Source organism: Morone saxatilis, unplaced genomic scaffold (genome assembly GCF_004916995.1).
Source record: "Morone saxatilis isolate NCDOM2014 unplaced genomic scaffold, NCSU_SB_2.0 Contig5, whole genome shotgun sequence".
NCBI classification, from domain to species: domain Eukaryota; kingdom Metazoa; phylum Chordata; class Actinopteri; family Moronidae; genus Morone; species Morone saxatilis.
In genome coordinates this window covers 18,164,162-18,179,050 of record NW_023340095.1, presented here as the reverse complement: position 1 = coordinate 18,179,050, position 14,889 = coordinate 18,164,162, and the positions used below count along the sequence as shown (strand labels likewise).

The 14,889-nt window shown below is 38.6% G+C and overlaps 1 protein-coding gene across 5 annotated transcripts in view; it reads left to right on the top strand.

Moving 5' to 3' along the window:
- Positions 1-7,445: 7,445 nt before the first annotated feature.
- Positions 7,446-14,889, top strand: part of LOC118339573 (target of Nesh-SH3) — a 29,769-nt gene continuing 22,325 nt past the window's right edge. For 2 of the 5 annotated variants that reach the window (XM_035677282.1, XM_035677280.1), the window contains exon 1: positions 7,447-7,821. In XM_035677282.1, coding sequence (XP_035533175.1) covers positions 7,713-7,821 — 109 coding nt within the window. In that variant the 5' untranslated portion in view covers positions 7,447-7,712. Of the gene's footprint in view, positions 7,822-14,889 lie in introns of all 5 variants that reach the window. The other 3 variants (XM_035677281.1, XM_035677283.1, XM_035677284.1) reach the window with 3 other exon arrangements.

Genomic DNA, 14,889 nt, shown 5'->3' with positions numbered 1-14,889 from the left:
ATGCCCTTGTTCACTTTCTTGCTTCAAATTTGATGAAAAGATTGATACCACCTATGTATATACGCTAAATATCAAGCTAAAGCCAGCCGCCGGTTAGCTTGCATAAAGACTAGGGATGTGCATCTCCATCTTTGAGGCCGATTAGCATGTGTACATGTGTTCAGTCTACAGCTACATTTCATTTGTATTGCTAAATTGATTGTTAAAACTATTGGGCGTGAAAAAAGTGCAGCAACAGAGCAGAAATTTGACTTTTATGACGCTGACATCTACGTGTTTTGCATCGCCGTATCAAAGCCATATTCTTACTTAATGCCTGTGGATTTGTCTAGCATCCTATCTGCTGTCAGCTCTAAGCTGCATGCCTGATCCTCCCATGTAATGTGGTTATTTATCTTTCAGATGGAGGATCCATCCTGACAAGCGAACTCACATACATAAAGTATGCACGCTTGCATAGACACAGCGACCATGCACACACACATGCTCAAACAAAGGCTCACAAAATGAGAACCACATTGAGCTTTTGGTCGCTCTCTTTTGCTCTCTGAGACAAATTTAGAGTGGATGAATTATATTTGTCTCTTTTCTCTGTCCTCTAGTCCCCCTAAATCCTTCTGCTTCATCATCCACAACACTGCTGTCCCCCATGGCTTTCCAGAAAGAAAGATTTGCTGCCACATGGCAGTTGGCAATAACACTGGCCTGTCTATCATTGTGGTTGTGGGTCTCATTTTCACAAAAGAATTACCGGTCCTGGCCTGTTGTGTAAATGTGAACATTTTGAACATACCGATCCCCTGTGTGGGATCAATAAAGTATATCTTATCTTATCTTATCAAGAATTGTCCATTATGTAGGTTTTGGATTTTTTTTTAAAATCTTCAGCAGATGTGAAAAGATGCACATATGTGTTTCAACTGTTCTGTGTGAGTTTGTGTGGTTTGGAGTATGTGAAGTTTTAACACTGTGTGTTGACAACAACTGTTATAATAATCAGCAATGAAGTCATCCTTACGGTGCATCCAGGTACCGCTGCGATTTTGATATTTATGACTTAATATTATTATCAGGAACATGACAGAGTGATCTAATCTCAGCTGCTATTACCTACACATGAAAAAGAGTGAAATGAGCCTGTGACCTCTGAGAAACTGTCAATATTTGCAAGAATATTCCATACATCATATTTTCCACTGTGCAACAGAATGCAGAGCACAGCCCAGTTATCTGGCAGGGAAGCCTTACTGCACTACCACACATCCTGACAGCCACATAATAAATTTCCAAAAATGGAGAAGGGTCAGAAGTCAGAGGCATTCTTTCAAAATATGCATTAGTATAGAGGTTATAATATAGGAATGTGGTTATATAGTGATGACAGAGGAGCATGATTTCTGTGGTGTGGCATGAAGTTGCAGTGTGAGAAGTATGAATATGAGTCTTTCAATGTCTGCAACATTTTCATCCTCAAACTGCTCTGACCTGGTATGGAAGTCTGTAATTTAATAAGCCACTCCATTCATGGCATCAGCAGATTGGAAAAAGTGAGTGGAAAAAATCTAAATCATTGTCTTTTTCCATACTCAAAATCACAACCAGTCCAAGTGAGGAAACTTGCACACGCTCGACTGAGCTGTGAAAGACCTTCTGCTCTTGGCCACAGCAGCAAACGTTTTCCAATCGCCTGCAGCTACTGGAAGGAAGAAATGGAGGACGATGCAAGAAAAAAAGCCATTGTCTTAAAATTTTAACATGTCAGTTTCATATTGAGAAAGATTTTGTGTGAGTGTTTTTCCACCTGAGTAGAGGTGATCCTTCTACAGGAATCGTAGAGGCTATTAGCCTGGATGGCAAGGAGAAAAAATCCTTGTTTCTTTCATTACCATCAACCTTATGGAAATTGACATACATATAAGATGATGTGTGAGTGTAAGGCCGCTCAGTTTTTTTGTACCCACCCCTGACACAGTTTTCCGGCTGCGTGGCGCATGTTGGCAGGTGGGGCTGATGATGTGTTGAAAAGCAATAAAATGAAGTAAAAGAATGACAAATCTGTGATGACAAAAGCAGAGCAAGACAGCGTGCCTGACCTATTCTCCTCTAGCCTACGCATCCTTCACAAACCCTGAGGGAAGAAAGGAGAGCCGGAAAAGGATCATGGATGCAAGGGGGGAATAAAAGATAGCAGGAAAAGAAAGATGACACACTGATTAAAGACGAAGTGAGAAAAAAAGACATTTATTGATTTCCTAAAAGCTTTTGATTCAGGATGATTTTTACAAAACAGAAAGTGGAAGTATTTTAGTAATTAAATCAGTTATGAAAATGACAAATTTGCATTTAAAGCGGGCAATAAAGACACATTTATTCCTTCAAAGTAGAAGAGTGAAGCAGGGCTGCAGTCTGGTAACAAGTAAGATAAGGGAAAATTTCAAGAGCTGAAAGGTTCACCTGCCATTAAAAAAAAGGATTCTGAAAGCCTGAAGAAAGAGTCATCTATCTCAAATAAAAAATGTCTTGTGGCTTTATTGCATGAATAAAAAGTACTCAGCTGTAGTACGTCTTTCGTCGGTGCGGAACTGGTGAAAACCTGAGAGACTGAAACATTTGCTGCTGGATTTTAATACCACCACATGTAGGATTTTTATGTCTATAATCACACACAAATCCTACATCTTTCAATCAATTTTTCTTTTGTAAAGTACAAGTACAGGTCCATTTACCATTTACCATTTAAAAAAACTTAAAAACTTTAAATATATCAAAGTGCAATGGAAACAGACATAATCATTAGTGATGGGAACCTGAACCTGATTATTTGGCTCAGCTCAGCAATAAGTGCAGACCCTTTCAGCTCCCAAATGGCTCTTTATTTAGTACCACTTCTTTCATAATTCAACCAAATTTAGCAATATTTTGACTATTACTGGTATATGTGCACATCACATGCATATCAATTAACCACATATATACTAAACCTTATCATTTTCAGAATACCATAATTTTACATTATACTTGGTACAAAAACATTAATTAATGTAAGAACATCAAACACTATATGTATATTGAACATTTTGTTTATATTTTATTTTATTTTCTGCATTCTATATTTTTTTTGTTTGTATGTTGAAGACTGGTGCAACATATAAAAGTCCAACCACACTTGGGTCTTAATGTTATTACCAAAGTGAAACATGACTGATTGTAACACAGTACTGTACCTCATAGGGTCATCCTAGTATTCTCTCTTTCTCTCAGATGGGAGCCAGCTTGTTCAGGAATGACACATTGCTATTAATCATTTATCACATGTTGAAAACTGACAATCACTGAAGTGATGACAATTGGTGGCAGATGTAAATATCAGATCTGTGTGAAGCGATAAAATGATTACATGAAATAAACAGAAATGTCAGTTTTCCAATTACCGACTGCTCTCAGCTCTTAATATTTGCTTAACAGTAGCAGATGATAATGCAAATTATTTTTAAAACTCTTTCTTTAGATTTTCTGGAAGTTTTGGTTCAAATATGCTCTAAATTTGGATGGAGACTTGACCATTGTCTTTTGTGGTACGACCACTGGAAAACACTAATGTCAGATATATTGTGGCTTTAATTTCACTTTTCTTACACTTGAGTACTTAGGCACTGTGCAGTAAAACTGAAAGACTTTCTCTAGCACATATGACTTTGTTCTTGTTTTTGTATGTACAAGTAAGCTTTTAACCTTTGTTTTCTCTTAACAAACCAACAAACTGTTATAATACACAATCACACTTAGTGGACAGGTACATAGGTAAAGTGAAAGAAAAGGTTCAATACATACAATGTCACCACTGCGTTTATAAGAGACTCAACATTTTGGTCATGGACCTTCAAGCTTGTCTTAACAAACTAAAACAGTCGAAATGTTCAGACTAAGTGAAATTGTCTGGTCGTAGAAGAGAGCCAAAAAGAAAGAGGCAGAAGTCTGAAAGAGGTTTATAAGCATTAGAACATTGTTTCTAAATCTGTTAATAATTGATCCTGGATTCCAAAATATACAAACAGCAATACAATCCAGTTAATTAGAGGGGAAATAAAAGAACACTTCTGGCTGCTAAAAAAAACCCTCACTTCCTGCAAGAGACAAGAAGGAACATGCCCCAAAACTAACGTAACTGCATAGAACGACTGAAAGAGAGCAATCCCATTCAAAGTACCTTCAGGGTGTCACACCTGCTAACAGAAATTAGCCCGGTTAGAGAGTTAAGAGGCCAATTATGAATGATTTGAACACTTAGAGCATCTAACACGCGGATTCTACTGTTGATGCAAACCAGACTACATTCCACAAGACGAGAAACTGAGATGAAAGAGCAAAGAGGAGGTTTGGGGCAAAGAGGTTGGTGGTTTAGTCCAGTGGTTCACAACCTCGGCCCCTCCAGTGAGTCACAAGATATATCTTAGGGGTCATGGTGTGATGATTTGGTGTATGGAAAGAAGAAAGAAAGTTCTGCCACACAGAATGAAAGTGTATTTCATAGTGTATTTATTATTTTTTTCAAATCTGTCCCGTTTCTTCTTTGACCCTTAAACAGTTTTTTCACTCAAACAATACTTTAGAAGGGAAATGTCTCTTCGGTAGAGCTGCTGACATCTCACTCAACGTTTGACACATTTTTGTAATAGGTCACAAGCCAAAAAAGCTGGGAACCACTGGTTTAATCTGTATAAAATGTAAAACATTGTCATCTGTTTTCTATGTAAAACCTTAATCTGTTGGTGGAAGAATTATTCAGATCCTTCACTTAGGTAAAAGTACAAAAAGTTGTCTTCAGGTTTTGGACCTTTTTGTGCGAATTTGGGGTAATTTTACCACTTTGAGCCAGTTACTTAAATGAAACCATCTGAGAAGTTTAAAGGAGTAAACACTCTTAGGTGGAACTGCTAATGACTCTAATCGACATCTGGAGGGGTCACAAACCAAAAAACTTGCACACTATTTAATGTTTAACAATGCACTGTATTTTATAAGCTTTAATCTTAAAAGTAACAAGTAGCCAAAGCTAGGAGATAATATAGTGGAGAATAAGTACAATATTTCCCTGTGAAATTTTGTTGAATTTTGAACTAGAAGTAGCATAAAATATTTAGGTACCTTAACATTAAGTACTGCACTTAAATGAATGTACTTTTACTTCCCACCAGCCAGATGTTTAAACTGTTACTCTGACTTCATAGACAAACAAATCTCATCAACAAACGCCAAACTTTTATTTTATTTTTTTATCATTTTCACAGAGCACCATCTATGATTCATCTGTGTTTAATGGGTTCTGGCGTGATGAAGGCCGGGGTTCCACTGCAAAAATCTGTTCAGGGACTTCCTCGGGAGACACACCTCCTCTGGCGCACAACATCATTTCCTGTCTCGTGTGATGACATGTGGGATATAATCAGCTGCACTGAAAGGGTGGAGATGTTGGAGTACACGCATGCAAGCAGACGTGTGTATCTTGCAAAAACACACACATTCTTTGTCCTTGAGGCCCAGTTCTGGCTGAGAATTTTGGCTGACCACGACCAAAACTGGCTCTAGGAACCACACACACAAATTTGCACACAAATAAATGCTAAAACTGAACTCATTGGCTGTAAACAACAATATACTATGAGTTTGGAAGCCCATGATGCAACACTGTCATCATGAGTTTGCGCTGCACCATAAATGTCTGAATGTGTGACACATGGCTGCAAATGGCATGTTTTTGTCAGCTGGTCTGTGGTGCACGTGATGTTAATGTGTTTTTTTGTCATTGGAAGAGAATATATTTATAGATAGGATGATGAGAGACATTGTTTCCATGGAATATAAAGGCAGCCTTACCACGCACACTCATAACTTTTTGGATACACACAGATTATATGACTGTTTCAATTACCCTTCAAAATGTCTGTGTATGCGTGTTTATATGGCGTTGTGGGGACACAAATCTGGAAGCCCACTCACATTGGAAGGACTTGGCTCAAAGGTCCAAAAAGTCCTCCCAAATTTAACAGCTTATTTTGAGATTATGACTTGGTTTTAGGCTTAAGTATAGAATCAGACGTAAAGTTAGGTTAGGGGGATAGAAAATTAAAGATATGCAAGACACAGCTGTGTGTGTCTGTAAAAAGAGTGAAAGAGCTAAAAGTGTGAATTTAATTATGCATAAACATAACACATTTAAAAAACCTTATACATGCACACACTAATACAGGTTGTGTGTTTCATTTGTTTTGTGGGGTTTATGTTTGTGAACAAACCTGGACAAGACATTATTACTTCACTTTAGCACTTATCACATTATGTGTTATCAGCAATTAATTGCCTTAACCTCTCTTAGTATCTCTTGTTTCCCTCTGTGTGAACAGTATCCTTGAGTCTTATGTGTATGTGAATGTGTAGTCTGTGGTCTTTCGATTCCTTTCATGGTACAGAGTAGATATATCGAGCATCCCAGAAGAGGGATCCCTTTGTTGCTTTGACTTTTTGTGTATTTTTCCTGATCCAGGGTATGAAGATAGAGGGTGTCAAATTGAAAAATCCCTTTGAGGCAAGAATGTAATTGTATGCTGTATAAGTAAAATGTATTTGACTTACTCTGGTTTTGAGATACAGGAATATCCTAGCTGCAATACTCACGATAAAACAGGATATTGTGTATGTAAACACCTGATTCAGGTTTCTGGTCTCTGTCTGCCATGTGCCCAAATGTGTCGTTAAGGTAGGTAGTAGATAGCCAGCAAAAAATTTTATAAAAAACAATGAAATAATCTACATTAAAAGGAAAGTGAAAGTCTGTCATGCTAATATAGCAAATAAGAGTTTAACTTGTCGACCAAGTGTCTCTCTTGTTTTTCATTACTGGTGATCAGATGGAGAAGCCAAATCCAGCAGAGTGGCAACTACAGCAAAGTCCAGACAGCAAGAGACCAAGGTGGGTTCATTGTGAGGGTAGGTGTGTAGCACATCTGAGTTTCAGATAATTAGAAACCTGAATACTATTAGAATCATGTATACATGGATATAAATAACCAGATTTCTTAAGTTACATATCCGGAATATCAAAACCAGTATCTTAGAGTGCATTTGAACATACTCAGTGTGAGACAAGTTAAGTAGAGATAAAGAGGTTGAGAGAGAGAGAGAGAATAAGAACAATGAAAAATGTTGAAAGGCCTCTGCAGATGGAAAATGTAGGATTGCTGGGAACACACCAGACTATAAAGAGAAAAAGAGACAGAGAAAGGCGTAGAGAAGCTTAGAGAAAACTTTCAATCCTTTTCCAGAGAAAAAGAGTGTGAGATGGAGAGAGAGAGAGAGTGTGAAAGAAAATGAGGGAGGGTAATGGGAGTGGGAGTGCCTGACTTTGTCTGTCCCCTCCCTCTATTACAGAGGTATAGATGGTGCAGGAGCAGCCTGCTGCACCCAGAAGTCCAGTCCAGTGAGCTGCACTAGTCCTGAGAGCCACCAGCTCAGAGAAGTAGTCTAGCCACTCCACAAACCCGACTCCTGCAGCTGCAGCACACACTGAACTCAACCAGTTGCCAAAGATTAATTCAATCAGCAAGGTGACGCTGAGTGACAGCTTTTCTGTGTTTCACTCTGTTGTGAGATCTCTGAGCTCATTCAGATCCCAGCAGCTTCTTACACTTGAGACTTAGAGCTGGCCAACAACACAGATGATGATGGGGATGCAGCAACACTCACACAGCTTTCTGGTCCTTCTCCTCATGGTCTTCGTCTCTGGGATAGCTCACTCTGGCCCCTCAACTCCCCGCAGGAGCAGAGGTAGGTGATACTTACATCAGTATTATTTTCTTCTTCTGACAATTTGCTATTGATTGACTGGAGTGATTTATTTGTTGTATGGACCAATGTTGTGGGTGTCCTCCCACAGTCCAAGATCCATGCAAGTGAAAGCGATCATCATTATGGTCTCCTTTCTATGTTTGCCCTGTGATGCACTGATGGTTTTTCCATGGTTCTTCTCTGCCTTGTGCCAAATACATGCTGGGATACACTTGAAAGAGGCGATATGTCATAGTTAGTAAGATGGATATGTGTTTCAAGCCTAAATGACAAGAGAAAGGGTTTTGTAACCATATTGAGACAACCATTTACTGCTAGGTATGTTGAGTGATGGATACCACGTGACACATATTGTTTGTAACATCATAAAAGAAGTTGGGAAAAAGAGGTTTATGGAAGTTTCTGATGGGCAGTAATCCCCATATACACACATACAGAACAAAAGACAAACACAAGTGGCTAAAATATGCAAATAAAGATTAAAGGCAACACATTTCGAGCTGACTGCTTTTCCTCAGACATCTCCACATGTCCCTCACAGACTTGTTTTATGTGTGCATAAAACAAAGCAAACTGTGCCCTATTGTTTTGGTATCAAGTGTCCTACATATTTGTCCCTACAAATATAGTGAAACTGTGGGCTCAAGAGTCCTATTCCAAGGTTGTTTTTTTTTAAATAGTAACAACATACCATAGCAATTATTTTTGCAAACAAACAAAATCTTATTATTAAATTTTTTGAATGTAAGTCTTCTAAGTTCTAAGTTATAGTTAGTAAATATTAAGCTATTTCTACACACACACCTAAGATACCTAAATAAATTCAATAGGGAATTTGGAAGGATTCAGATTTAATAAATGGATTTGATACTGACCTCTGATTCTATCAAACTATCAAAACTATCAAACACTGTTAAAGGCAAATCAGATTTCCCCTCTCTCAAACCACCTGTCAGGCTTTCAAACTGCTTTTTTTTGTTTTTATGATCCTTGTGGTTTATCCACATTTCCCTGAAATGAGGTGAACAGACACAGTGAAATAGGACAGTTACTGCTTACAGGTTGTAATGAAAGTGTCACTAGGTTGGGGGTCAGAGGTTAGACTTGTGGACAACCTGACCTGGGTTTCCTGGAACTGTGCCCACCAAGAGTTTATAAGTTGGCCAATTATTTTTTTATTGTTTTTTTATTATGAAGGGATTTTATCAAACCACCTAAAGGGAGTCTTTAAAATTAGACGGTGCATTAGACATATAATTTCTGGCCAGTGCGAACCACATGTTTCCAAAATATCTACAGCAAAATGAGTATTTGGAGGTTTTTATCAATAGTTTGGAGATAACCATGTCAGTGCTCCCAAACTCCTTAAACCCATGTGCAGTGTTTTCTTTTCCAACGTGCCATGAAGGAGAGCATAACACAGAGTACTTTGAAAAATAGATTATAGTGTATTGAGTCCCTTCTATCTGATAAGGATTCCCACGAATTTTTTAGGAAAGGTGATTTTTCCACAAACGTTTTCCATATTTTCTCATTATCTCACTGTTGTGTTAGTGCACACACATGCAAACACACACATGCACACACACTGGCTTTCTCTCTCTGACTCTATATGCTTTGAAGCCATGCTCTATTTTGCGCGTTAAACTTCGGCGCCTGTTGAAGACTTTGATGGTAGTAAAAGTGATTTGAGGTGAGCAGCCTAGACTCGGCATGAAGAGGTAAGCACAGTGGAAAGGGCTGCTTCCAGTGCGTAACTTGCTGGCTGATCTTGGCTAGCAGACAAATGTGAATGTGCAGCTTTGGGAACTAGATGAAAGGGCCCGTGTGTCTGTTTTTGCTTTGCGAGGAGAGTTAAACGTCTGTATCTGTGTTCTTCTTGGATCAAGTCCCTGGTTTCAGATTGAAACATGTTATGCAATATGGTGTTTGCTTTTTTATGCCATGGATATTATAGTATACTCTAATAACCAGGTGTCAGAGTTGACATGTCTTTACACTGTTAGATGATTTGTACTCCCTGAGGCTTTTCATTTTTTAATTCCAAATTTACATGTTTTTTTCACTATTTAGAATAAGCAGAGTAAGTGTATATGAGACAATCTGTGTCTGAATGAGTTCAATTCTTTGTAAAACAAGAAATGATTATCCATTACCCCTCTTTTCAGGACAATAAATGGCCTGGAACCTGCTGCTGAGCTGGACAAACCATGGCTGCATGTCATATACAGATTAATGAAAGGGAAATATGGAAGGAAAGAGGAAAGTAGAGGAGATTAGAGGACAAGACAGATGAATTCAAAGCACTTGAGGAAGTTAAAACAGGATCAGGTCAATGGAAAGATGGCCGCTGATAAATATAGGACAGCGAGATTGAGTGAAGGAGGAGAAGGATGGGATGGAGCAGCGCCACAGGAGAAGCAAAAACAGCTGTTGCTTTGTCGAATCTGACAAGGGGGATATATAGTGTGAGAGCGTAGGGACCAGCATGAAAGCCACCAAGTCGGTTAGGGGGGGAAAATGTGGGAGTATAATCCCAGACACTGCTCTCTCCCGCTGGGCTGTAAGGTGAGGCTTCTTGTGAACCTTGTCTGCATGCTCGGGATATTCCCATTAGAGCTAATATAGGTCAGTTCAACTGTCGTTTGCTCACCAGCTAAATTATTTCAAACCCTCTGTGCTCTGGCTGGCACGAGGCTCTGAGAGATTTTCACACTTCATTGCCTTAAAATGAAGGTGACTGTTTTACCAAGAGGCCATAAAACATCTGTCTCTGTCTCCACGGTGCAGGAAGCCAAGTCTCCTCTCCACCTCTTTTCTTCCAGGACAGCAACCTGAGAGGCTGAAATACTGTACGCCAGAGCTGCGTAAAATCACTCAGGGCACCATGCACGCAAAGGCAGGATATTGCGTGTGGCAGGAGAGGTGTCAAAGGTGTACAGTCAGTTTAATAATTCTGTAGAAGTGTGTGATACATGCAGGTCATATTGCACCAATATTAAGAGTTTATACACTCATTTATTCAGAGGGATTTACACGCTGTACAACTCAGCTGTAATGTCAGCTTCTCAAGACAAACCAACATGATGTAATTATTCTGTGTCACTTCCATCCACCAAAGCTACCACATTATTTCAACAAAGAGCGGAAAAGTTATTTTCCATTGCATATTTTGAAAACAAAACAAGCCTTGTAGTCCAGTTCCAAGTTATTTTTTGTTGAGGCTTTGCTTCAGATATTTATAGTTCATTAGTTCACACATCAGCATGAGTGGAAAAGTCTTGTGATGATCTCAGCGTATTTATTCTCAGAGCGTTTACTTTAACGCAGTCCTCCTTCTCCTCATCTGAACCAAGAGAGGAGAAAATAGTGGAGTATAAGAGAGATGCCAATGGTGGAAATCTGTGGTTTTGATAATGTCAGACAGTAAATCAGAATGTGTTCATGCCAAAACGGCACATACTATACAGATGCATGTTTTAATATTTATTTTCAAACACCAAGCTCACATAAACATATCATGTTGCACTGCAAGTTGAAAGTGAAGAGAGCGTGTTATGCTGACAACCCCATTAACCTACTCCCTTTCCCGGAGGATCATCCATCACTGCTGATGATCCAAGATGGTTCTGCTGAGCCAAGATTGAGTTTCAAGTTTGAGGGTGTTTCTTCTTCTCAGGCCAGAAGGATTACATCCTCTGGCTATTAGTCCAAAACAGGACAAATACAATGGTGAAATGTTTACTGAATAATGTGGCATTGTTCATTGCATAATCTAACTTTGTTTATTGGCTGACTCCCAGCATTATGATGGATGTATTCGTACAGTAATCGTTGATGAATCGGATTATGTTCTCTGCACGAGGGGGATAGACTGCTTATGTCATGATGTTTTAATTGAAGGGATTAATCCTCACTATGAGATTTACATTTACATTCACATTGAGGGAGGAAATGACCAACTCTCCATTACTAGGCTGATATTTGTTAAGACATGGTAATTTTACATCTCTTGGTGGCCGTTTTGCATCTGTCTATGAGGCTTTTGTGTCTATTTGTGGTTGTTTTGAATCTCCGTGATTACACCTTTAAGGTGCATCTCTTTGTATTCATTTTGCGTCTCCTTTTGTGTCCTGTTTTGTGTCTCTTTGTAGTCATAGAAATAGTAACTATCACTTGCAGACACAGACAACAAAGGGCTCTTTTTTTCTGCCTGGTAGGCCTGTTCAATAATTCATCCATAATTATTAAGGGTATGATTATGGATTTAATTATACTTTAGTTACATGTCTTTTAGTGTGGTTGTAAATTGTCAACGATCTCACGTGTCACAGTCACCAGCAGATCTGCCTTTGGGAAGACTTTTAATTCAAATTATAAGTCATTATTTCCCTCACTATTCATTGACACAAACACACATAACACAACTTTGTGGCTTATCAGTTTTTTTTTCTTCTGGCTAGCTAAACGTCAATGGTTTTCCTTTGTACTAGTTGATTGATTATCAGGACTGTGACTGGATATGTTTCTAAAGCTTTATTCATTTTACTCTGGAAATACTGATAAGTCTTAACAGTCCCTGAGCGGTGTGTGGGCCAAATGGCCGCGCTTTGGACGGGTGGGATAGGGCTGAGCCAGTGTTTGCTTGTACTGGAGTTTAAAATGCACTGCCAGAAGTTTCCTAATGTTTCATACTCTCTGAGCCCCTTTTCCCTCTGAGCCAATCTCACTTGTGTTTTATCGGAAATATTGATGGGAGAATCAAAACAAATGCAGTTTTGATAGGAAACACATACTGTAGCTGGAAAAGCACGAGGGTATTTTTCAAACCCAGGGCTTCCCCCTCTTGCACTGTCAGTGTCTGTTTTGGTGCCTGGCAGCTGCTGACATTATTCCTCATGCAAAGTTCCATTATTTCATTTAATGCTGAAATATGAGCCAAGGACATGCTGCAGAGAGTATAGTACAAACCATAATCCAAGCAGAAAGTCTATTGTTTTTAGCCTTGCAGACAATGAGAGGTGGAAGTTTGAGCCCTATAGACTCATTTGTGATTTTTAATGTGAAGTTAAAATGGTAAAAACTGGAAATATAAAGTTATGAATTTGGTCTAATCAGGCGACAATAACATGATTTAAGAACAACATCATGAGGCATTGCATTAAAACCCACTTACTGAAACATGATAAAAACAGGACCACAATTAAATTAACAGGCTTAATTTGACAAACCTGTATATCTCTCCACGATTTATCATCCAAGTCTGCGCTGGTGTGGTCATTTATTGTTTCACATGGGCATCATCATAAGTCACACTTGTGGACCAGCTGCACTCATATGAGTTTTGTGATGTTTTTTAGCATGCCTGTTACAAATTGAGTAATTGTAAGCATGCTCAGTTCTTGGCTAGTTTTTTAGGTCACATTGCAAAGGAAAGTGACAAGAGAAAAATAAGCAAATTCATGGATTCTTTGTTCTCGCAGAATCCTGGAGTAAATTGTTAGAATAGCGGTAGCCTTATTACAACCAGGGGTTTATTTGGAAGGTGAGAACTAAAGTTCAACACTTGAGTGGTACGCAAGTTGTGATAAAGATAAAGACAATATTACCGCTGACCCTCTCTGGCAGCGGTACTGCAAAACTTGACTGGTAAGATGTCCAATGACCGATAACATGCTGTGTGTGTGTCCCGTGACACTGATATTTCCACAGTCAGACCTTTATGTAACAAATACATCAACCATACATCCAAGTTTCTGACAATGATATACTAGGCTTTATGAAACCCCTTAGTGACACAGACCACACCAGGTGTTTCCACTATTACTGGAGGGTTCCCAGGGACCCTTACACTTTTGGTTACCTCAGGAAGCTTAAACCCTCCCCCAAATACCAGGAAATTAATTTAACTCTCTATAGACAATACAACTATAGCCAAGAATATGGAGATGATAAGGTTTCTGCCAGACAGCCACAATATGCAAGGCAAGTCATGGCAAGGTTATTTGTTTGGCACCCTTCAACAACAGGGTCATTCAAAGTGAAATAGACATAAAAAGAGATATAGGAAACACAAGGAGATGTTAAAAAGACCACTAAAACCTCCTAAAAAAATATAAACCATTTTTCCCCTGCTTTTGTTTGTTATCAGTGAATTAGCCTCCCTCATACTATAGTATTTTGCCAAGTTCAATCTCTGACCAACATCTCAAACCAAGTAAAGTTTTCATGTTTCCCTTGAACTCATCTGTAACCTCTCTTGGCTCTGGTTTGTTGTGACGCACCCTTTGATGCCTGTCCTCGTCTAATATCTGTCCCCAAGCTCTGCTGATTAGGACTGTTTTTTGTAAAAGTCAGTTCTGGAAGAAAATGTGCCGTTTCTTGTAAAGTGACGTCAATGTGTGTGTGTGTGAGAGAGAAATATTGTCTTTGTGTGCCAGTATTGTATCAAACCATTTAACCAACCGTTTATCAAATTGCTGACCTTAAGTTTTAAAGTACAAACACATACTGTATCTTCCACTCACTCATAGAGGATTCAATGTACAGTTTATGATACATGTTCTTATCCAGTTAGAAAGCACACAATAAAAATAATGGGTATAAGTATTTTTCCTAGCTTTGTGCTCGCTTAATAAAATTATTAGCTTTCAGTAAAATGTACACTGCAGCAGAATTTAAACCAGCAGCAAGTCTGCTTTGACTCTCTTTGAGTGTTCCTATGAGGTGATGGAGAACAGAAGTGTTGTGCAAGTCGTTAAAATAGAAGCATTTATGTAACTCTTCCTCACAAGCTTTTCATTCTGCTTTCACTAAACAAGACTAAAAAAAAAAGGATAGAAGAAGGAGAAAAAGGCTTGTTTAAGGGGTTGCAGGTACATTACTTTCCACATTTTTGTGCAATATTTCCATTCGTTTTCATTCCTTCTGATATGTATTTTGATTTCTGTATTGCTGTCTGGATTTATCCTCACTTTCTGATATGTTGTATTCGTGGCATTATTTAGAACTTAGGAACTATAATATTAAACTGCATTTCCCATGTAA